Source organism: Alligator mississippiensis, chromosome 14 (assembly GCF_030867095.1).
Source record: "Alligator mississippiensis isolate rAllMis1 chromosome 14, rAllMis1, whole genome shotgun sequence".
Lineage (NCBI taxonomy): Eukaryota > Metazoa > Chordata > Crocodylia > Alligatoridae > Alligator > Alligator mississippiensis.
The window spans coordinates 32,881,466-32,905,065 of NC_081837.1; the positions used below are offsets into that span (position 1 = coordinate 32,881,466).

At 44.7% G+C, this 23,600-nt stretch overlaps 2 protein-coding genes across 3 annotated transcripts in view; both read right to left on the bottom strand.

Annotated features, from left to right (window-relative positions):
• LZTR1 (leucine zipper like post translational regulator 1) overlaps window positions 1–14,109 on the bottom strand; it is a 45,872-nt gene extending 31,763 nt beyond the window's left edge. For both annotated transcript variants that reach the window (XM_014609404.3, XM_019492526.2), the window contains exons 1-9: window positions 13,907–14,109; window positions 13,755–13,817; window positions 11,857–11,913; window positions 10,657–10,736; window positions 10,027–10,135; window positions 8,053–8,136; window positions 6,875–6,932; window positions 3,223–3,362; window positions 66–267 (exon numbers count right to left, since the gene is read on the bottom strand). In XM_014609404.3, the coding sequence (XP_014464890.2) occupies window positions 66–267; window positions 3,223–3,362; window positions 6,875–6,932; window positions 8,053–8,136; window positions 10,027–10,135; window positions 10,657–10,736; window positions 11,857–11,913; window positions 13,755–13,817; window positions 13,907–14,094 (981 nt within the window). In that variant the 5' untranslated portion in view covers window positions 14,095–14,109. The remainder of the gene's footprint in view (window positions 1–65; window positions 268–3,222; window positions 3,363–6,874; window positions 6,933–8,052; window positions 8,137–10,026; window positions 10,136–10,656; window positions 10,737–11,856; window positions 11,914–13,754; window positions 13,818–13,906) is intronic.
• Window positions 14,110–19,117: 5,008 nt separating this feature from the next.
• The window catches only part of IPO9 (importin 9), a 56,633-nt gene continuing 52,150 nt past the window's right edge, over window positions 19,118–23,600 (bottom strand). Inside the window, exons 23-24 of the mRNA XM_006277983.4 lie at window positions 22,529–22,605; window positions 19,118–19,809 (exon numbers count right to left, since the gene is read on the bottom strand). Of these exons, the coding sequence (XP_006278045.3) occupies window positions 19,699–19,809; window positions 22,529–22,605 (188 nt within the window). The 3' untranslated portion in view covers window positions 19,118–19,698. The remainder of the gene's footprint in view (window positions 19,810–22,528; window positions 22,606–23,600) is intronic.

Genomic DNA, 23,600 nt, shown 5'->3' on the forward strand with positions numbered 1-23,600 from the left:
ATTTTTATCAGGGCAGTAAAATACATAAAAAAGAAAAAGGAGCAAACAGACAGAGCATTTTCTACCTCACTATCAGGACTGGGCTGGATAACTTCCCATGTCTGAGAGTCTACATCATAGCAGTGAAGTTCATTAGGTAATGTATTATCTGCCGCACCACCAAACACGTAGAGATGGCGATCAAAGGCAACCATGGTATGGCCATATCTTCGCTGTGGAGGAGGAGGAGAACCCCGAAGTAAGTGCTCGGTAGGAATTCGCGTCCAACTGAGAAAAAGATATGAAACGGAGTAAATCTTTTAAAATTCCTTACTGAAAAACTGAGGTTTGAAAATTAACTCCCTAAGAATACCCTAAATATTATATGGATTAGACAAGCAAAAGTTGACAGGGTGGTACCTTACAGACTGATTCAGAAAGGCATGCATGAGCTGTTGCAGGTGTTAGCATGTCCACGCAGAGTACCGCCTGATCCCCTGGTTCTTGCCTGCCATGACTTCGATCTTATTAAAGAAATGGGGAGGGAAGAGATGTTAGAATGATTAGTACCTGCGGAAGGACCACGTTTGGTCTATTTCATAATCTAGGTGTTTTCTTTATTCTTTCTTTTACAGAGGGGAGGGGAGGCAGCAGCTCGTCTGGATTGTTCCCAGGATCACCCCGGTGCTCCGAAGAGGGTCCCCAGTGGCTCATCTATCCGGTAAGTGCCAGCAGATGTTTTGCTGGCTTATGGCTGTGTCCGTAATCAGTCCCAGCAGGTTTCCCGCTCTACGCCAACTGCCCTATGTAGGGTGTCCTCGTCTGCCTCTTCTTATATGGGTCACTCACTGTAACCCCCTGTATTCAAAGTCATTGCCTGCTCCAAATAATAAGGAAAAAGGAAAAAGATACAAAAGATTTCTTTCTTTGCCCATGTCTCAGCTCCCCACTGCCAATTAACTCATTAGCGGCTCGTTACGGGTGCCGCCCAGTCTCTTTTGCCCTGCTCTGTGCCAGAGCAGATCCAGGAATCTCCCCGCAGTTGGGTTCACCGTCCTCAGACCCAGCTCCCCTCTCCCCTCGAGTTCTGGGGTGGATGGGCAAGATCTCTTCTGGGGTCTTAGGCTTGCGTCCCACTTCTGCCTCAGCGTTGCTTCACCACGTCCCTGTGCGGAACTGCGGCTTCTCCCAGCGTGGCGACTCAGGTTTCCTCAGACTCACCGCCACTCCTGTAGGCTCCTGGTAAGTAGCGAGTGTGGTTTGCCAGCCCCGGACTCGGGAGTCCCTCGGTCAGCGCTGACCTTGTGTCACGGATCCCTCCTTCAGATCCTTCCTCATGGGAGTCCCCTCCAGCAGCTCCTCTCTTCTTTCTCGTGGTGCCCAAAGGCAACTTTCCTTAGGCATCGTCCTCTTCATATCCCTCTCCACAGGCATGGGGCGTCTCCTCGCCCTGCCGGGCCATACATCACTACAGGCTGTGAGATGTCTCAAGTAACAGGGCTTCAGTCAGGAACCCTGTTACAGTAGGCAACAACCTAATTCATCAAATGATATGACACAGTTGTTAGGCCTGGGCGAGTCGGCAGCAATCCGTTCCAGCTTTGGGTCTGGCCGCTTTGGATGGCCGCAATCCGATCCAGAGCTCTGGACAGGGTTTCCGTCTCGATCCAGCCAAAGTGGCTACGAAGCTTCGGAGCCGTCTCGGAGATCCGGCCATAGGGTAAAATGGGGAATCAATGGAATATCTATAACTTTGGTTTTTGTCCAATTTGGATGAAACTTTAAGGGATGGTAGCCTATGCTGAGAGCATGAAACCTGCCAAGTTTCAGGAAGATCAGTGCAGGGATTTGGGGGGAACTGTACCCCAAATTCTTGAAAGCCAAAATCATGTCACAGCTGTGTGTTACACCACAGGGGGATCAAAACTGCAGGGCTGGTAGCTCTTACTGAGGCCACAAAGCCTGCCAAGTTTCAAGATCGGTGCAGGGGTTTGGGCCTCAAGCCGCAGCCCCTCAAGCTGCAGACAAGCAAAGCTTGTGCCATGGGTGACACTGTGTGTGTTCAGGCGCAGCAGGTTGACAGCTGCAGGGATGGTGGCCCCTGCTGCGGCCACAATGCCTGCCAGCTGTGGAAGAGATCGGTGCAGGGGGGTCCTGGGGCCCTGAACCCCTAGCTGCTGACAGACAAAACTCGTGCCAAGACTGTGTTTTGGGGCAGTTGATTGTATTGATTCGTTCCTCTCCTTAGCCTAGTTTTGTAGGTGCTAATTGATGCTGGTTAAGTCGTTATGTAGTAGCTAGGTCCTGTGTATTGAGCTGGTCCCCAAGTCCCTGGTCCCTGAGCGAATCATGAGCGATTGATTGGTAACTGGGAACACAGCAGCTTAGCAGCCAGGTCTGCAGTAGTGACTCCCCACTCCGCCCCAAGACAGACAGTCAGTCAGTCCCACAAGCACCCATGGCACCAGTTTTGCTTGTCCACAGCTTGCAGGGCGGTTCTCCCCAAACCCTTGCACCAATCTTCTTGACACTTGGCAGGCTTTGTGGCCTCAGTAAGAGCTACCAGCCCTGCAGTTTTCACCCCGCTACGTTGTAACGCCTAGACGTGACATGAGTTTGCTTTCAAGAATTTGGGGTACAGTTCCCCCCAAACCCCTGCACCAATCTTCTTGAAACTCAGCAGGCTTCATCCTCTCTGCAGAGTCTACCATCCCTAAAAATTTCATCCAAATTGGACAAAAAACAAGGTTATAGATAGTTTATTGTTTCCCCATTATACCCTATGGCTGGATCTCCGAGGCAGCTCCAAACCGCTTCGGGAAGCTGAACGAGGCCAGTGCTTCAACCCGGATGTGCTGCTTCGGATCCTGAAGCATCTGAAGCTTCTCTGGATCTGAAGCTGTCCAAAGCCTCACACAGCCCTAATAGTTGTGTACTATGTCATAGGAACTGACAAAGTAGACCGTACTGAGTACGGTAGCTATTATTTCAAGGAAATCTGTTCGATTTTCTTTTTTAAGAAGTCTGTATCTAGCCAAAGCAAAAGATCAAGGTATCATCATATCAATATAGGATCCAGATCAGCCTGATAAGTCTCTAATTAAAAAAGAAGGGAGTTAGGGTTAGAAAGAACAGTCATTTTTAATTATGAAACAAAGTCCTTTCCTTAATATTATTATTACGATGATTTTTCACTCTGAGCAGAAAAATGTGTAGGTGAGTTTACCTGAATTAGATACTTACATTTTTTCCTTGAATTCAAATTGAAAGAGATTGTTGGTGATCTTTGCTCCACTCTGGCCTGAAAACACAAACATCTTGTCTTTGCAAACAGCCACAGGAAAATTACAGCATGAAGGAGGGATCTCACCGCTCTGTTCAATCTGAAAAGAAGCAAAATCCAAAGTGAATAATTAATTTTCCAAATTGCATGACAAGATTCCATGCACATGGCAGGAATATACTACTAAATCAAGATACACCACCACGAAACCATGTGAAACCATGGTTCCAACTGAATGATTATAAATTTGGTTAAAGTATATAGAGACTTAGCTTGTTCATTCATATAAAAGTGTCTAAAACAGCACATGCTTATTTGCAGTGACATATCAGTGCTCTGGTGCTATGCTGCTCCTAATCAGCTGATGCTGATACAGGGAGTGTTGTCTGATCAACAGCAACTGGTTTTTTTTTTCTGATATGTACACAGCTACAGTATTTTTTTTCCTTAAATTCATTTAATAAATATTTACATTACATTACAAATTGAGATATTCTGTAACGTAATAATGCATTTTATTATTGTTACTACAGTATTAATGATAGTGTACTGCAGGGGTTCCCAAACTGTGGTATGTGTACCCCTGGGGATATATAAGACATCTCTGTGGGGGCGTACATGGGAGAAATTGTGTAATGGCAGATTTAATTTTCATTATAATAATAATAATAATATTTGGCATTTAAGGGGTTAAAATATTAAATATCTGCTGGTAGGGATATGGGGGCAGCTGGTAAATCTGAAAGGGGGTATGCAGTAAGAAAAAGTTTAGAAACGTCTGGTGTACAGCGTATTCATTACCTTTTAAACGCTAAATCACAGGGTTGGAAGAGACTTCTAGGGACATCTGGCCCCACTCCCTGCATTAATGCAGTAATGATTATTCCCTACATCATCCCTGAGCACTCCCATTCACTAGCCTGTGTCCATTTTCACAACGTTTTCTGAGAGCTGAAAAGCATTTGGGGAGGTGAGGGGAGTGTTCAGACATACTATAATCAAAGTAGGATTGACTGAGTGGGTGGAAATGGAGATTTCTTAGCTAGGTAGAACAGCCAACATTAAAATAAAAATACTGCTAAAACTTCTCTATAGGCTTGGCAAGCTGTTCTCCTGAAATTCAGCTGGAAAAAGAAGAGGGTGAATGCATCAGTATTACACAGGCAATTTAAGATTGGAGATCTTGCAGCCCCCAGTGTAATGGCACATTATCAACACACCACAGTTGAAGGTTATTACCATCTAGTGTGTAAAACTTAATTCCAAGCTACGGGTTGCAATAGAATGAGAATAGTAAAAGTAAATTGATTTCCCAGGTGTATGCTGGGGAGGAAAGAAATTCAGGTCCCAAAATTGGATCCAGACTACTTTGAGATCCTGAGATAAGTATGAAAACTGGTTTTTCCCTCATTCTTCCCTATTAGAAATAAAGAATTCCTCCTTAGAACTTATCAGATGTACAGCTCTATATGGATTAGGGTCGAGTCTTACCCAATTATGCCAATTCTTTTTTGGGACAGGATGTAAAAACTTATCAAAAAATGTGATAATCCCAAGTGGGTAAGAGTCTATTTTTTTCAAAATAATTATTTTAAAAAGTTCTCATTAGATCACTTACCCCTTTTGAGCAACTGATATATGGGGACCCAAGGGAAAAAGGGTTAATCTTAAAAATGTATGTAATTTTAATAAAGAAAAGGACAAATAGGAATACTAAGCGAATGCAGGCTTGGGAAAGAGACTTGGGGAAAGAAACTGAGTTGAAGCAATGGATAGCAATATAGGAACAGGGTTATTAGGGGTGCTCCATCAGAGATTTTGGGGGCCGATACTGACAGCCGATATTTAAGGAGGCATATCAGCCGATGCCAATCCGATTTCTGATACAGCTGCCTCCAGCTGGTAAGTCTGTTGTGGTGGAAGGGGAGGGAAGGGGTGTGGGGGGGTAGATCAACACCTCCCATGTTACAGGAAGGGAGGGAGGGGGCAGGCACTGCCCAGCCAGGGTGGGGTGGGGCACAAGACTGAGCCACAGTTTTGGGGGGGAGGAGGGAGGGGCCATAACTCCTGCTGCTGTATGCACCCCGGGAGGGTGGGGGTGGTACCCCAAGATCTGCAAGGGGGGGAGGGAGTGGGGTTAGGGGCTATGGAGGGGGCAGCAACCACCCCAAATTTCGCCACAGCCCCACTCCCAGTACCACTGCTGCAGCCCCGGCTCTCCCTGGCGCATGGGGGGAGATGGAGCTTGAGCCTCGGCTGTGGCGGGCAGACAGCAACGGCACTGGGACTGGAGCTACGGGGAAATCTGGGGTGCAGCCCCCTCCATAGGCCCTCACCCAGCGCCACTGCCACCCGCCCTGAGCCCAGCCCCTGCAAAAGAGAGCCTGGTACAGCCCAGGCTCCAGCCTGCAGCGCAGATCCAGGGTCACATGCCTCTCCTGCCCTCCCCAATGCCCTCCTAACAGGGGGAGCTGCCCACCCCCTTGCACACGAGCCATGGCTCCATCCCGCATCCACCCCACCCCAGCTGGGCAGTGCCTGTCCCTGGCCCCTTCCTTCCTCACCACGGGGGGCGCTGACTTGCCCCCCTGACGTCCCTTCCACAACAGACTTGCCAGCTGCATGCTGCCATATTGTGCTCCTTGCTGCTTGCGTGCTGCGCTGTGGCTGTGCGCACGCATGGGCATTTATCAGACAAATTATCGGCCACTGTGAACGACGCGTGCCCCCCGAGACTGGGGTGACACGGCGACCGCCCGCAGGTGGCAGTGTTGACAGAAGGGGTGTGGCGGCAGCAAGCAGGGAGTTGAGCGGGCTGAGTGGGGAGCTCCCGCAGGCAGCAGCAGGGGTGGGGGGTTGGTGGCGATGATCAGCAGTGATAAATTACTTCACAAACAGTACCTATATTCAAATAGGTTGCAATACATATTTTCTAACAGCGATGCACCATGCTAGAAAGAAGCTCCTTGTTCTGTATGTAGTGGTTGAACCCAGAGCTCCAAATACTCTGAGAGAAAGGGACCAAAATAATAACTATTGTAGTAGTTGGAAATACTCCTTTTGATTAATTGATGTGTCTACTGAGTGCCTCCATAAAGAAAATTTACTTAGTGAAGAATGAAGAACTGAAAATCTACTTGTTAGCTGACAGATTACGCTCAGATGTGCAAGGACTCATATCCATCACTTGCAACACTGAAAATGTAGTTTGCTACAATATAGGACTTACTAGAGATGGAGAAACTGTCCCATCAGGTTAGATTATTAGACAAGAGATAGAAGAGGAATGGATATTTAAAAATATGGAGTTATTCTTGATTTATGCAGAGAACAAAAAACTCACCTGCAAGTAAGTCAGAGTCTCTAGCCAGAACATCTGAGTATCAGTGACTATTACTGAATGTCATTTTATATAATCACTATATTGAGAGGTGGTCATTTATAATAATTATCAGATATTATATCCTTTGTAAAGATGTATTAACTGCACATGCAAGTCATGTGTATTTATTCTGTTGGAGTTTTTTCTGTAGTTGCCCAAATTAAAAAAAAAAAAAACAAGTTTAAAAGGAAAAGAAGGAAGCTCTATGTAATGTGGATTCAGATTCTTACCTCTTCCCAGCATGTCAGCTCTTTGTCCTGTAGGCCAATCGTCCACATATCATTTAACCTAAAGTATAATTTTAAAATATTCAGATATTAAATGGATTAACATTGTAATTACTTATTTTAGGCTTCTGGGGTTGTAAGAAGAAAAGACCTAAGTCAGAAAGAACAGTCCAAATCTTCTAACACACTAAGAATTCCCTTAACTGGAGACTGATGGGTAGAATAAACACCAAATCTGCTAAAGATTTTTGTACCTTCTATGATCACCCCGTGTGAACCTGGGACTATGTTACACCAGTCTAGTTGCTTCTGTGCTACAGCAAACAGCATTTCAGAGCAGGTCTGCTCTGAATTAGAGATGGGGGGGACAACAGTCAAGGAACCTCAGGGTCTACACCATCTTCCAGATTCTATAGCTGAAGCTTAAGAGATGAAAAGAAATTTCTGACCCTCACCAAGAGGCAGGAAGAAAATAAGGAGACAGACTGTTGAAAGGAGCATAGGTGAGCACCGAAACCTACCCCACACTGGGAAATAAGACCAAGCTTAAGAATTGATTCTAAATCCCTTAGTTCTGCATCCTTACTGAACTTTTCATCTGCCCTATAAACTAGAAGATTTTAGGATACAGTCCTACCAACTGTAACAAATTTCACCAAGGAATAAAGCCAAACATACTGTTCTTCCTTTAATCTGGTTACATTTTTGTAATGAAGTGCTTACTTTGTCCAGTGGGTTTTCAGCAGCTTCAGAAGGCCCTTCCTTTCCCATTCACTAAAATATACTGAATCATGTCAGAAAGTTTGGAGGGTTGGAACACAGAGATTACTTTTGAGGGCCCCTCTAAAACACATTACTTAAGAAACACATCACTTTTGTAGTGGTGTATGTACCCTTACAGCAGTACAAAAAGTGAACATCCACACATTCAGGATGTCTGTAGCACTACAAAGATCCAACACCAAATTGGCAGATTGATTACAAAAAAAAAAAAAGACCCTGTTTCAAACAGGAACTTCTTTGTAGGGTTATGTTTTGTAACGCTACATGGCATATGTGGACAGTTACATTTAACTTTGGGGGCAACCCCAAAGTTAAAGGGATCTCTTAAAAGCATTCTAAATAAACAACTGGCTAAATGCTACAAAAAGAGAATTAGGAGAGGACAATTTGGTACATACCGAGCATTTCCATCATACCCTGCAAAGATCCACAGTTTGTCACTATACACTGTTGCACCATGAGCTGACCTTGCAACTGGCAATCTACAATAGGAAAATAAAAAACTTACCACCTTGCCTGCCCAACAGAGGTTATAAACAGTTTGATCAGTAGAGATTTGCACTTCAGGCTAGATATACCCTTACAACATGTATGAATGCTCCTAGCATCAAGCAGTCTGAGGGAAGAAAAGGCTATCTGTTACTATGTTGCCAAGACAGCACAGATTTATGAAAGGATTCCCTAAAATGCATGCCTCAAGTTTTAGTGAACTGTTGTTGTCTGTTGATAGCAGATCTCCCCACAGTATGTATTTGGTTACAGATCATAAGAAGGAAGGGCTGGAAGAGACCTCATGAGGTCTAGTCCAGCCCTCTGCTCAAGGCAGGATCATTCCCGACTAAAACATCCCAGCCAAGCGTCTGTTTGACCTGCTCTTGGAAATTTTGAGGGATAGAGATTCTACAACCTCTCCAAGTAGCTTGACCACTCACATAATAAGAAAGTCCTAATCTCCAACCTCAGGTTTCTCTGCTGCAGGATGATTACATAAAAATGTGTACTATAACAGGTCACAGATAAGAAAACTAAATCCCTTTCCATCTGCGGATTCTAGACTCCAACTTAATTCTGAAAAACCTAGTAACTCCATAGTAAAGACTGAACAAACGTTGTTTAAGTTTTCCAAGATATTCTGAAACCTGCATGAACATTAAATTGCCTTGAAAACTGCAATGCCTCAGGGGGGTGAGGTGAAAGTGATGGTGCAACTAGGTTTTCTGACATCCAACACTTGAAGTAAGAGACTTGTTAGTAAAATGGTCCCTTTCCTATATTTTTTGTAGACATCTGAGATCAAGAAGTGCTGGACTTCAGATCCACTGCACCATCCCCAACTTTGATATTGTGTATGGCATTCAGTTCCATTCTGTACCAGACATGGGACAGACCCCTGAGGAACCCCACTTAATGCCTCCTCCCAACTAGACACTGAGCCACTGATGATTACTTGTCAAGCACGATGTATCCATCTTACAGTATTTTCACTTAGTCCATGTTTTTTATAGCTTTGTAATAAGATTGTCATGGGACAGCATCGAAAGCCTTGTAACCCATTTTGCTTATAGGCATTAGACACGTATCTGTACAGGCAAAATTTCTTGACTATCATTTTAATACTGCTTCACAAAAAAAGGCAGTGGTGTTGTGTTGAGGTAAACACTCAGTACTTGGGGCATGATCAGAACCACTAGTTAATTCTTCAGATATGCACAAAAAAGCCAGGCAGAAGCTGTCAATCTTAAGAAATGCTGTTTTTCATTTCTCTTTCTTTGGAATTCCTGGCAAAATGTCCCCAAATTTGGATAAATAAATCAATCCCACACCTCTATGAGGCGCATCAAATTTCTAGGCATCCCAAGAAAGAACATGGATTTTAGAACACTTTAAAAATGCAGCCTTTAATAAGGAATCCTTAGGGTTAAGCTATAGTGGAGCTGACCCTACTTGCTCACAGGCACAGGGGCTCATCACTGCTGCTACTGGTCCCATAGACCCAGCTTAACAGGAGTCCCCACCGTCCAGATCCAGCCCAGGGCCCAGGGTGAATTTAAAATCCCTGGTCTAATCAACTTTAAGAGGTCAGGCATCTTCATGACATCCCTACTGGAGAAAAAACAAATTTATGGTGGAAGAACAACACACAGATCTTATTTGCCTCGCTATCACAGAACTGAAATACATGAAAGAACTTTGAGAAACTTTCCAATATAGTCCATTCAAAGAAAGCGGAAAGACTTGAGCAAGTAACAAAAGGTTACAATGGAAAATGTTTTGCAACTTGAGAGGTAGTACTTCCTACTACCTATCACTGTTATTACCTGTGGAACTGCCCATGAGCCTTTCAAAAGTACAGACTGAAAGGTACTTCTTACCTTCCTTCTGTCTTCCACTCTGTCCATTGGCCAGTTGCAAACTTATACTCAAAGAGATCATTTTTATTCTTCAAATTGGAGTTGGAGTAAATGTCTCCAGTGTAGCCACCTAGATAACAACAATGCATTAGAATAAATTTCATATTTGGCACTACATACATTGGCCTAATCAACATACATAGCTTAGTAAAGCTTAAGTTTAGGTCAACCCTAAAATAACATTTTATGCAAATGCTGGTTCAACTATTTCATAATAAAAGTCTAAAAACTATTCCCAATAATATGGGAGGTCTGAAATTAAATAAGAAAAAAATGAGATTAAAAAGATTCTGATATGCAGTCCTCTATCCAGACTTCCTTTGTTTAGTGAACTGGAAAAGAATCACTTGACCATTGGGTTACTAATGATAGTTTTGTTTTATTTTAAGAATAGAAGATGAAAGTAAAGAACTCAAAGCTGAAGCCCTGGCTGTGGAGATGGGGAGGGGGAAGGTACCATCGCTACTGAACCAGAGATCTTTGACTTTGATTTATACTTCTTAAAAAGTTGAACATTCCCTAAAACCTGGTAAATTATCAGACATATTCATCATTTAGTGTACACGAAGCTGGAGTTTGCTATTAGCTTACCAAACACAAACATGCTGCTCCCATAAACTACTGCTGAATGGTGATACCGAGGTGCTGGAGGACTCCCAGTAGTAAAAGCCCTGCATGGCGTGACAAAATTAAGTTTCACTTTTGCTATTTGTATGCTTCAAGTACACAACAGCAGTAGCTTGAGTTCAATGTAGAGATTTGGGGGGAGGGGCAGGGAGGGGAAAGAGGAAGGGCAAACACTTAATTGAAATGTTTATTTCAGTTTAATATGTTAGCATTTTTGTAGTTCTATACACTTCTTAATCATTCTGGACATGATGTTATCATGGATTAAACTCAATACAACACTTTGTCTTGTCTATCTAGTCGCCACAGCTAGCTTACAGTGGGCTTGCTGAGCTAAACACCTACATGCTGGCTAAATGAGAGGTTACTACCAGTGAAAATAACTAAAACAGAAATTTCTGCATGAAATAGCAGTCATGCTCAAGGATAAAGGCACTGCTTATGGCTGGTTGAGATCCAGTGGTGCAGTAAATAATGCAATTTGCTTGACAAAATGATGGCACATGCTGGCCACAGACACTTTGAGTGACAGGGACTGTATGAAGTCATGCAAAGTTTAAAGGTTAATGCTGAAATAAATTCTACAAGGTTCTGTATGGATACCAGGGGACAGGACAGAAACCACGACTCAGCAGGAAGAATGAGGCTAAGGTGCCTTTAAAAGACATCTTTGCATTCTTCCAATCCTGGGCAGTTCTGGGGCTGAAGGAAAGGAGAAGCAATCCTTCCCCTACATGTCAGATAGACACTTCTGAAGAAGCAGCCTTCTGGTACTGTTCTATGAACTAATGTCACAGAATTTCTGCAGCACTGCAAATTGCAGCATCACTCCAACATGAAATCTTGCCTTCAGCCCTGCACCTGACACGCCACAAACTCTACTGCTGGTGAGGATCATACAGGAACAAGCATTATGACTGACCATGCACAAGGAAAATCCTCTCTCTGCTGGATGCAAAACTCTAAGAGACTCTTTTACACAGATCTCCCCTATTTATCTAATGTAAAAGGACTGGAACAGAGATAAGCATCAAAAACACAGGGAAAATAAAACAACTACAGCCCAAAGCAAAAATGTACTTTGGTTAACTCATTTTGAACAGCTGTTAAGGAATGCAAGGTTCAGAAACTCGGTCAATAACAAACAAAAAAACATTTTCATACCTGCACCAAGAGCAATCTTTCACATCAAATCTTAACAGGTCATTCAACATTGTTTTTCTGAAATGAAATACAGTAGGAAAATGTAATCAGCACTTAGCTATGTATGTGGGACAAACACAAAGTAGAGCTGTGTAGAAAACTCTGACTGCTCAGTCCTCTTGGAAATGTAGTACGTGATCACTACATAATCAAGAACTGAATTGTAAAGCATTTGTGCAAGGAGACATACTCAAGACTCTATGTTCCAGCTTGCCACCTGCATATTCTAGCTCCAAGGATTAGACGCATTATTTTTGTAGTGATTTACAAGTCCCATGTTAGGCCTCAGACACATTATTTTACAGTGCTTTGTGTGATATTATAGCACTACAAATAGTAAGTGTACAGAGATCCAGGCTGTTTATAGCGCTACAAAAATGGCAGATCCTCCACAACAAAGCTACTGTTTCAAACCAAAACTTCTTTGTGGTGCTCCATAAAGCACAGGCAGTCACATGTAGTACAACAGAAATGCTCCCAAGACTCCCAGCATCCCTGAAAGCTCTGCTCTCCCTCCCCGTTTCAGGGCAAGGGAGGAGAGTAACGGACTGCCTGACAGGGCATCACAAGCAGAGCTACATCTCTGTTCCCTTTGATGGCTATTACAGTCGCAGGTGTCCTGCTCTGTCAAACAGATGATTGGCAGCTCATCATGTCATCAGTAAGTTTGTCACAGCTGTCAGGAGCAGAGGTACAGCTCTGCTCACCATTGCAGCTGCCCCTGAACAATCCCTGACCAGCTGTTTGGCAGAGCAGGGCAGTCACAGCTGTCAAGCACAGCCCCCTACCATGGGCAGGCAGAGGCATAGCAAATAGAGTACAAGCATCAACAGCAGGAGGTCTCTGGAAACTTCAAGGCCTGTGAGGACATATGCTCTGTTCAAGAGGATCTTGAAGCTTACAGTGAAGAACAATACATCTTGAAAACACAAATCAATGCATTTCTTACAAAGGACCAAATATCTTAAGCCTCTGCAGTTTAAAATCTGAAAATAATTACTCTAATGAGCCCTACAGAAGAACAGCAGCAGGGAATCTTGTTCCACATCTTCCATAAACAGCTTGAGCTGTTAGATACTTGAAATTGCTACCGTTTGGCGTGACGGTATGTACGAAGGGGAGGGAATGAAGCTACAGCTTGCCTTGCTTCTTCAGAGGAAGCAACAGCTTGCAAGATGTGGCCTTTCAAATCCTTTTAAGATGAGTCTGGGTGCATCCACATGTGCACTTAAATGCGCATTAACCTATTTTAATGTTCATTAAAGCATCACTAGAAAAACTATGCTATTTAGTTTCTGCTCATTAAGACTAGCTAACATGCATTTTCCTAGTACCTCACAGTGGAGGTCGCAGATTTAATGCGCAGTAACTAAAGCACGTTCATGCACATGTAGACCGGCCCACTGTGTATAAAGCTGGGCGGTGGCTCCGAGGGCGCGCTGCCATGCTGTGCATATAACTAAGCTGTAACAGATGCATTTCTTTTCAGCCTCAAGCAAGTGGGTGCAGACTCCATAACTGCCGTAGCAAAGGGCATCAACGACAACGCTATTCCTCTTCTCGGGGGGCAGGGACTGCTGGTTACAGCAGCGCTGGCGGCAACAACTGGGTCAGCTGCGACTAGGCGGTGGCTATGCTTGCACCCGCCCCCGCTGCCCACTCTCAGGGGTCCAGCAGCCTTGGCACTCCTGCCCTGACCCTGTCAAGCACGGCCAGCCGACCGACCGCTGGGGAGGGCGAGCAGAGTGTGCCCCATTCCTGCCCCGCGGGCAGCTGGGGGCTGTGGCTATCAGCTCCCTGCCCCGCGACATGAGGCCGCGGGCAGATGACGGTCGCCTGAGTTTAAACCCCGTGCTCACCCGTTGTCACCGCCGAAGACGTAGATGGCATCGCGGTAGGCCACCACCGTGTGCTTGCTGCGCCTGCGGGGAGACAGCGGCGGTCAGGGAGGGCCCTACCCGCGGGCCCCGGCCCCCCCTCCCTCCCCCGCCCGGCCCCCCCCGGCGCGCACCGGGCTCCCACGAATTCGTCGCAGGGCGGCAGGCGGCGCCAGCGATGCACCGTCTCGAAGGGCCCGAAGTTGAGGGTCAGGTACTCGACGCTGTCCGAGCAGCTGTGGTCGAAGTCCACGCTCGGCGCCACCTTGGAGCGCCCCGCCGCACCCCCCGACAGCGGCCCCGCGCCCCCCGCCGCTGCCATCGCCCCGGCACGGGCGCTCCCGGCATGCCCTGCGGCTCCCGGCGTGCCCCGCTCCGAGCCTGTGGGAGGGCTCTCGAACGCCAACTCCCAGCATGCCCAGGGCTCGGGAAAGAACTGTCGTTCCCGACATGCTCTGCGCTAGGAAAGATGGAGACTACCACTCCCGGCATGCCCCGCCCCGAGACTGCGGGAGGGCGGGGAGATGTCAACTCCCAACATGCCCAAGGCCGGGGAAGGAACTACCACTCCCGACATACTCTGCGCTCGGCAGGATGGTGAGAGAGGAAGACTATAACTCCCGGCATGCTCTGCATCGCAGCCCGGAGCGGGGACCTCAGCTCCCGACATGCCCTGCGAGGAAGACGCGGCCAAGACAATACTCGCAGGGCTCATGGAGCGGGGGCGAGACAGCAGCTCCTGCGCATGCGCAGTGCGAAACCCCAGCCTGCACCAAGTTGACCAGGAGAAGAAATTACTTTGATCGCAAAAATAGCAAACGGCCTGAGCCTCAGCCAAGACCCTCCAGCCAGAAACCTCTGGATAGGAGTCCCAGTAGGAGCCTGGGCACATACACAGCAATCTCCAGTACTGGGGGAAAAATTCTTGTTGGCCACCCTTGGAGCCAGCCCCAGCCCTCTCCCCTGGCTCCTTGACTAACACCAGTTCTCAAAGGGAGCATCCTTGTGCCCTGCACTTCCTTTTATGCCCAGTGCACATCTTGCCCCACACCCATTCTTCCTACCCCCAAACTCTTCCTTTGCAACCTAGACCAGACTACAAGCAAACCCCCTGCCTGCCTGTGCCAGTCTTTCAGAAGGTGCTAACCTGGGGTGGCAAAGCCCAGCCCATGGGCTGGATCGGGCCCTTGCCAGACTCCATTTCCTAGGAGTGGTGGGGCTAGGGGCCAGGGTTGCCATGGAGACCAGCCCCAGCCATGCTGGCAGGGCACTATGTGGGGCCGGGATCTTGCTGCAGTGACAGCGCAGTCTGGAGCTGGGGCACAGCTGCAACCCACTGCCTGCACACCCCAAGCAGGAGCAGGTTACAGGCCACAAGATCCCGGCCCCAGCACAGATCCTCGCCCAGGCACACACCCTGCCAGTGCTGGTCTCCATGGAGATCTTGGCCCCGTGCTATCCTGGCCTCCCAGGTGTTGGGGGTCTCCAGGGAAACCAGCCACATAGTGGAGTCTGGCCACCAACCAGATCCACCATTTTGCCCACCCCTGTCCTAAACACACACACAAACCCATCTCTCTTCCCAAAAGTAAAAGCCTCTTAGACCCTTCTTCGCTAGCAGAGGTGGGATTTCTGGGACACTGTCTTCCCAGGATGACTTAGGGATATAGGCTGGGAGTGTTATTGCAAATATGTGAAAATTAAAAGGGGCTTTGATTATATCAGTCCTTGACCCAGCTATAAAGTTGGGAGACATGTTAGTCACAAAGTGCCCTCCTTTGGGTCTGGCCTGTTATCATTTACAGTATCTCAGCCCAGACAAGGAAAGGCACTTTGTGCTCTTCCACCTATTACAATTGGTGCAATCAAAATAAAAGTCACAGAAGAAAAACTTTCCTTCTTGGAGATGTGGAGGCAGGGTCAACTCCCATTGATCTCAGAGGGTCTCAGACAGTATTCATGAGGAAAGCAAGATGGGCACCTCTAGTCTCTTTGATCCCTCTGCACAATGTGGTGGGATGCTGCACCATTCCACCCCAAGCACCCTTCCGTATCCACGGGGATATAGTTAAAATGTTAGCCTCCCTTGCACATTCCTTTCCTTAAATTCGCAAGCTACCCCCACCCCAATGCACCCCACCCCTCCACCCCCTCTATAGAGATTTTGTTTCAAGAGCACAGCACAGAGCATTTGAATGTTTGCACTCTTTAATAAAGAAACTCTCTTCAGTTGTAAATGAGTTGAATTTTACACAGTGGTGTCCTCCTTCCATCCCCCAGCTTAGCAGTGCTGGAAGGAATTTGCCAGGGTCTCCCTTATGAGATCATTTTGATGGATGTTGTGATCAAGAGGCTCAGTCTTTTCAATCTTGTACTACCTGGCAAGCTTCTGGGCTTCCCTCCACTGTGCAGGCCTCTGAGAAAGCCCTGGTCCTGTCCTCACAGATTTTGTGCGGTACACAGACTAAAATAGCTAACTATCTGGGGCAGGCACACGTGTGGTACCCTACACCCACTTGAAGCACCCATAGCTATGAGGTTGTTCCTCAGCCAGTGGTTCAAGAGTTCCTTCCTGACATCCAAGAATCCAGTTTAGGATTTCATGAGCTGTGGAAGGAACAAAGTAGGCTGCACTCTAGGGAGATGGTCGCCATACTGGGCAAACATTCCCCACAAGATCCAGGGCATGAGGCTGGAGTTCCTGAAAACCTTAGTATTGTGCATTTTGCCTGACCACTTGGTGGTAATGTGCCAACTGTCCTGGTGGGCCACTAGGGAGAAGTAGCCCTTGAGGCTGAAATACTCCAAGCCACTGTTCACAAGACAGCAATAGGCATGCCACTGATAGTCCCAACACAGTTCAGAAACCCACTACAGGTAAATCCAGCTATGACCTCTTGCAAGTTATAGCAAGGGAGTGAGGTGCTGGCACATGCTAGATAGCACAGCATACCTCCTGGATCCAATCCAACTGTGGACTTGCCCATGCAGAAACGGTTGGTTTAGATTGGAGACTACTGTGGATTGTCAGCTTCCAAATTACAACTGTCACTTGCTCTTCCATTTATACAAAACACCCTTACATTGGTCACCTTGTTTCTGTAGCATCAGGGCCAGCTCAGCACAGGTCTTAAGCAAGGTCACTCTACTCAGCCTGAAGTTCTGCCACTGCTGCTGGTTTTCCAAAGTCCTTAGGACCCTCCAACTCCCACCAGTCACTGCTTCTATCTTTAGCTTAGAGGCAGCAGTAAACAGTCCGCAAGCGGTCCTGAGAAGACTGTCCTCCATGGCATCCTTTATTTCTTCCTCTTGCAAGTCTGAGAATACATAGCACAGCTCCAGAAGGTGACTTTCCAGTGCTAGTCATTGCATCTTGAACCAGCATACTAAGCACCTCTGCTGGCTTGTGCATCTCAAACAGGGCAGAAAGTATGACCAGGTATGATGCAAAAACTGCTGTGAGCTGGAGAGCAAAGCCAGCACCTCATGGCACTGCCCTGACAGCCCAAAAGATGAGGAGACAGTAGGTGTTCATTCTCTACTTCAGCTGTGAGTACACGACATGTAAAATTGATCAGCCCTCCTGAAGCAAAACAGACAAGCCTGGGAATCACAAGCACAGAGCAGAAGCTGGCAAATGAGTATAAGACCATTTTCACTTGGGCTGTTCCTTGGAAGCCTTTGGAGAATCAGTCAAGAGGGACATCACTCAGACATTTTCAGGCGCTTTCACTGCTGACATGCTAAATCAAGTGTTGCACATAAAGGCAGAATTTGGAGTGCATTACATGCATGACTGTCCAGTTCATTCTGTTCATACACCTGTCCTTCACTTTCCTAGAATGCTGGAGGATCTTATTTTAGTGCCCTGCCTTTAATGCACAGAGGAAACAATTCAGGCTTGATGAAAATATTTTCATTCAATCATACAATTCACCTTGGGGTTTAGCTCTCGCCTTTGCTCTTCCAGACTTTCAAACACATGTTCTACAACTAAGCTCTATACAGCAAAAGGTTCTCTCCAATATTCAGCAGCAGAACTTCAGCCACCCAAGACATTCAACAGCCTTATTTTTACTCTCTACAAAGAATATCTGATCTGGGGATATCAAGTACATTTTTCAGTGTAGTTATCCTTGAAATGCAGTCCCATACTTTTTGTTAAATCGCCTGAGAAATAAACTGGGCACACCGGCCAGTTCAGTTTGCAGTGAACACCTTGCTGCATCTCTCAGCATCTGACTTCACTTGGACAAAAACATTGCGACTCACAGTCTGTTTCATGTCCAGTCACTGCTTCAGGAATGTTAGGGATCATATCTGTAAGTGTCATGTATTTGATTTTCTTCCCCCCTCCCCAGATCCCAGACGCTCACACATGAGGAGCCATTTAATTAAAAAAAAAAAAAAAAAAAAAGAAAGAAAAAAGACTGTGCGATCTTTTCCTAGATTATCTAAACAGTAAGTCAATTTGTTATCCCAACTAAATTGCATCCTAAATTATACCAGCAGAACTCAGGCCAAAACAGAGCTGTGCAGTGAAGTCCAGCCTGATACTAGGTTCTTTTATACCCAAACTATTAACAATTCAAAAAAGCAAACATGGGCATTAGTACAAAATTTTTCCTGATGCATCTTAATGTACATTACTCCATGAAGAGGAATACTTCATCGTTCCTTCAAAAAAGGAAGCAAATTAGTGGTTCTTATTCTGCCAAAAAAAGAGATAGAAAATGCCAAGTCAGTTACAGAATCTGTCTCTCCAGACCACAAAACTTATAAGATCATATTAGGTGGCAGTTACAGGAGAAATTTTAATGGATAAATACGTTTAAAAATATGATCAAACGTAATGAGATTTCCTTCTAGGAATCTGTTTTTAAAGAAGGATACCAATTTATATTTTAAATAGCTTTATTTTCATTTTCCCAAAAAGGGAACAAAAAAAGGCAGAGAGGTGTTAAGATACATCACACTATATTTGTGGGTGAATCAATTTGCAAATGTTATTTTACCACCTTATAAAAATACATATACTATTTTGTGGACTACAGCTCAACTATTTCTTGTAAATCTTAAGGGTGTGAAGGAAGCAAAAAAGTTCACAGAACGGCTGTCATGGAGTAAACAGTTGAATACAATCATTTTTTCTCTCCTAAAAAAAATTCTGGTTGTTTTCGTTCCATAAAACCTAAATCTTCAATGGCCACATGCCCTGAGGAACGGAGATTTAAAAGGTAGCTTCCTTTCAGCATGTGGATATGAAAGCTTTAATAAAGAACCAGGGAAAAGAAACTTAGATGGAATTCACTAAAAGCCCATCCAACTACAATTGGAAACCAAGATGTTCATTTAATTTTTATTGTTTCAGCTTCCCATTTAAATTCCTGTAAACAGTATTCATACCATTCAGGCATTTCTTTAATAAAAGTGTCTATAGTTCTATAAAAAGAAGTCACAATGTAAGATATTTACCCTGTAAGTGTTATGCAAATGCTAAGATGGACAAACCTTCCAATTTCTCAAGACATGTCCAAGCAACCTACCAGTGACAATTGCTTCCTCTGTCCAACAGTGTTATGTGAAATTCAGTTAAGTATCTCTTCTGAGGCAAAGTTTTTGTTTTTTTAAGTGAATTTAAGGACACATTAAAGACTTCCTGGAAAGTTGTTATGAAAAAGGAAAGTGTTCCCATGGTGAAAAGTGTGCAAAGCTCTACAGACGTCAGTCTTTGTTACCTTCTTAATAATCCTTCCATTAACAGATTTGTGGTAATTAATGAAGCTCAACATTTTGCGATGAGGATGATCACATTTGTAACAGAAGGTAAACACTGGAAAATGCTGTGTGTTTTATCAAAAAATATATGGAATAAGCCAGAAAAAAAAAATATCCGGGTATGATCCATGTGATCTCTTGATTATTTTTATATCCCAATAGCCTGTAGTACTCTTTTCTCATTCTCATTGAGGTGGTCTGAGAACACTGCATAGCACGGTTGCTGTGCAAACTGACACAGGAAGTCAGTGAGATAGGCCTAGAAAGAAAGTGACAAGAGAACAGGTTAGCACCTCTCACTACTGTCTTTGGAATTTAAATTCTACAATTTAACAAAAGATATAGAATGAAAGAGCCTTAATGCAGAAAAGAGGTGAGAGGGCCCTATCCTGACAAGCAACTGTGTTACAAGGAGGACTCAAAGGACAGAGCAATGATTCTCAACCAGGGTGCTATGGCATCTTGCAGTGCCTTAAGAGCCTTTCACTGGTGATGCAGGGTGCCACGCACTGTCAGTGCTAAGTGCACAAACATGATACACAAAATAAAGCCAGATATTTTAAACAGGAATCCACTGCATCAAGAACATTCTGACCTACTATGGTCTTCTCAAGTTCTCTGCAACAGAAGAACGACTCTATTATTTTTCTGTAGTCAAATACTGAGTGTAAACTAAGAGCTGCCTTTTCTGAGGTGTGCCTTGAGTTTGAGTGGCGCCTTAAGGCTAAAAAGATTGAGAACCACTAGGATACAGAAAAACACAAAAGGAAGATCAGATAGTAGCTAGAATAAGATATTGGGAAGAAAGAGGAGGCACAGATGGGGAGAAACACAATCCTACAAGAGATTTCAGGCCAGAAGGCTCTAATTACCAGAGCACATTCTGCTCCAAAACCTGGTATTAAACCCTTGTTTTCAGACTCTACATTTCTTTGACAACAAATGTGTGTGAAACCCACGGGCAAAATAAATCAAGATCACATAAAGATGACCATCTAGCACTGTGGTCATAAAGGTCCAAACTCTACTGATGGCTAAACTGAGGGGAATGTAGGGGACAGAGGGTCAATACAATTGGATTTTTTCCCCCACCCCACAATTTGTTCATTTAGAGTTGTACATAATGAACTTATTTGTTCTTTTAAGAAATGCCTGAACTAAGAATTCCTGTAGTAATGCCTTCTCCTTATAAGCATGCTACGGACTAGTTTCTCCACAAGGCCTCAGGCTCCTTCAATGCAGTGCTCAGGACACAGAGTAATCAAGGACCAATATAGTTCATTTTTTAAAAATTCTTATTCAACAAACAGTCCTTTGAGTTATTTGTCATAAACATTCAAACAGCACACCAATGAAAGCATGGTATTCTCTGTGAATGAAGATGAGATGTAAGTACAGACTGACGCTAAGGGGACAACGGAACAAACTGATTATTTAAAAAAAGTAAGGGCCAGGTGCAAAAAAAGAATTTAGGCAGCTAAATTGAAGCAAGCAATCTCCTGCCTAAATGTTTAGGTAACCAAGAAGCCTTAGGAACTTATGCTTGCTGACAACTTAGGCACCTAAAGTTCAGCAACTGCACAGACTGAGAGCTGAGATAAATTTTGGCCGATTCAAACATCTAGTTACATAACATTGCATAAGGCCATTCAGGATTCACAAACTAAGCCTCCTCTAGCCTAATTTCCCTCAGGGGTTTGATATGGTAGGTATGCTCTAAGCATACCTACTATATCAGACCCCTGAGGAAGATTAGACTAGAGGAGGCTTAGTTTGTGAATCCTGAATGGTATGCTCACAGCATACCTCAACCATCTTTGAAAACAGTGGTGATGTCCACTATTCACCTAGTGGTTAGAGCACTTGCCCATGTGGTAGAAGACCTGAATTATAAACCTTCCTCAGCCTGGGGTGGATTTAACCCATCTCTCATGTCCCAGGAAAGTCCTAACCACTAGGCTGTGGACTAGTCTAGCTGAAAGCACCCTTCGCCTCTTCTGTTGAATCTGGGCAAGTGGATAATTCGTTTAAAATCTGGAAAATGGGGTGAACAGGGACACGGATAAAATCAGTACAAAGATATTTAGAATAGCCAAGTAAATGAAAAATTGAAGAAGGAAAGACTATGCCAGAATTCATGTTGCATAGAAAACCTTGTTGGATATTTCATAAGTCTGAGCTTTTGACTTTGCAAAGCCAGCAACACTTAACATATGCTCTAAAACGCCAATGGTGCTTGTTGTTCACAGTGCTTGTTACCCTTTATAAGCCTCTAGAAAGTTGGTTTCTGAACTGTGTGGATCTTAGCAAGTTTCAGTGCAATACTCTTGATGTAATAAACTGGCTTTACATTTCCTCTAATACAGAGTTGGCCAACTTCAGGCATGCGGGCAGCCCGTGTGGCTTGCAGCAGGACGGGAGAGGACAGAGATGGGGCAAAGGAGTAGGAAGCAGAGCAACAGATCAAGCAGGAAGCAGAAAACAGTGCTTATTTATATCCCTGATAATAATGTAGGTCCAGTAAAAGATACGACCAACAAAAATCCTTACCTTCTACATAAGATACTACTACTGTATGGCTGTCATAGAAAGAATCTCCAGTGCATCTTTGATACTGTCTGTCACTTTCCAAATTAAGTTAACCGGAATGGTTTCTTCCTTTTTTTTTTTTTTTTTTTTTGTGTCCTTGTGACAAGGTGTTTAACAGAATTCACAGATTTCACTGGAAACTTACAGGCCACACTGTGCGCATTTCTGCTATGGTCTTAAACTTGCAACCTCTAGATTGTCATCCATGCGCCTTAGTGCCTGCACCACCCCAGCTACCACTGGACTGACTAAAATTCAGGATATTTAAATGTTATACTAGGATGACTGCTCCTTCTCATGCCAGGAGTACTCCGATTTTTTTTTTTTGCATAGGTACAATATAAGAAATGAAGTGAAATTTGAGTGCAAAAATTACTCTAACATATCACCTGTAGATCTATTTGGTAAAGAGGGTCCTTTAATGCATCTGGATCATCCTCTTCATCATCTTCATAGTAATCCTCATCTGTCAAGCAAAATAAGCAGGTGTTGGCAATAGAGAACAAAACTATTTTAGAAAGCATTCTACTAGGCCATCAATGAAGAGATCTAGTTGCAAGCTGGTCTCAGAAGTGTCATTTTAGATAAAAATTACATTTATTTTGAATGGGTTCAGCGCAGTGAAAAGTGGCAAAATGAAGAGGGGAGAGGCATAGCTTTTAGGCACTCCCAGTTCAGACAAGAAACCAAGAAGCCCAACAAATGTGTTTGAGTGTCATTCCATGAGTGAAAATCATGATCTGGGAGATGAAGTAAAATGAAGTTACTTATAAGTAACTCAAGTTTAGAGAGGTGTTGTTCACATACATATTCTCAGTTGTGATGGTGTCTCACGTCCCCTCTGGTTGACTAGAGACTTTTCCACCTTAGCAGTATCCACATAGTGCTTTCTAGCCCTATCGCCTTGTGCATCCCAGCCAAGAAAATAAAGGGCTGTTTGCATTTAATGCTCCTCAGTTCTCAATTGCACTTCTGACTCAAAGGAAAAAAAGGATGGCAGGATGTGAATGTGTATGTGGACAACACATCTCAAAGAACATCAGTTGCTGATAATTATTGAACATGCACAGTCTCACTAGTAAGGGACTCCAAAGTAGTGTCCACACATCTGGAAATAGTTCTTAAAAGCACCCGCCACTGTCCTCTGCCAACTCCCTGGCAAACCATGATGCCAAGCACAATCTGTCCCAGAGGCTTCTACAAGGACATAATGCTTTGTAAAGTTATAAATGCAGCTCCAGGTAGCTGCCCTTATAACAAGGCTGTCCAACTTTTAAGCAACCAGGATCCATACACCATACAGGGCACAGTCCCAGTGGGCTTATGAGGCACAGGGCACAGACCCAAGTGCTGCCTGCCACACGTGCACCCCCTCCTGAGTGATCACCTGCTGCAAAGGCAGCCCAAAACCCTGTCTCCTTGCTAACCTGTCTGGACAGCACAGGCAGCTTAAGTCTCCTC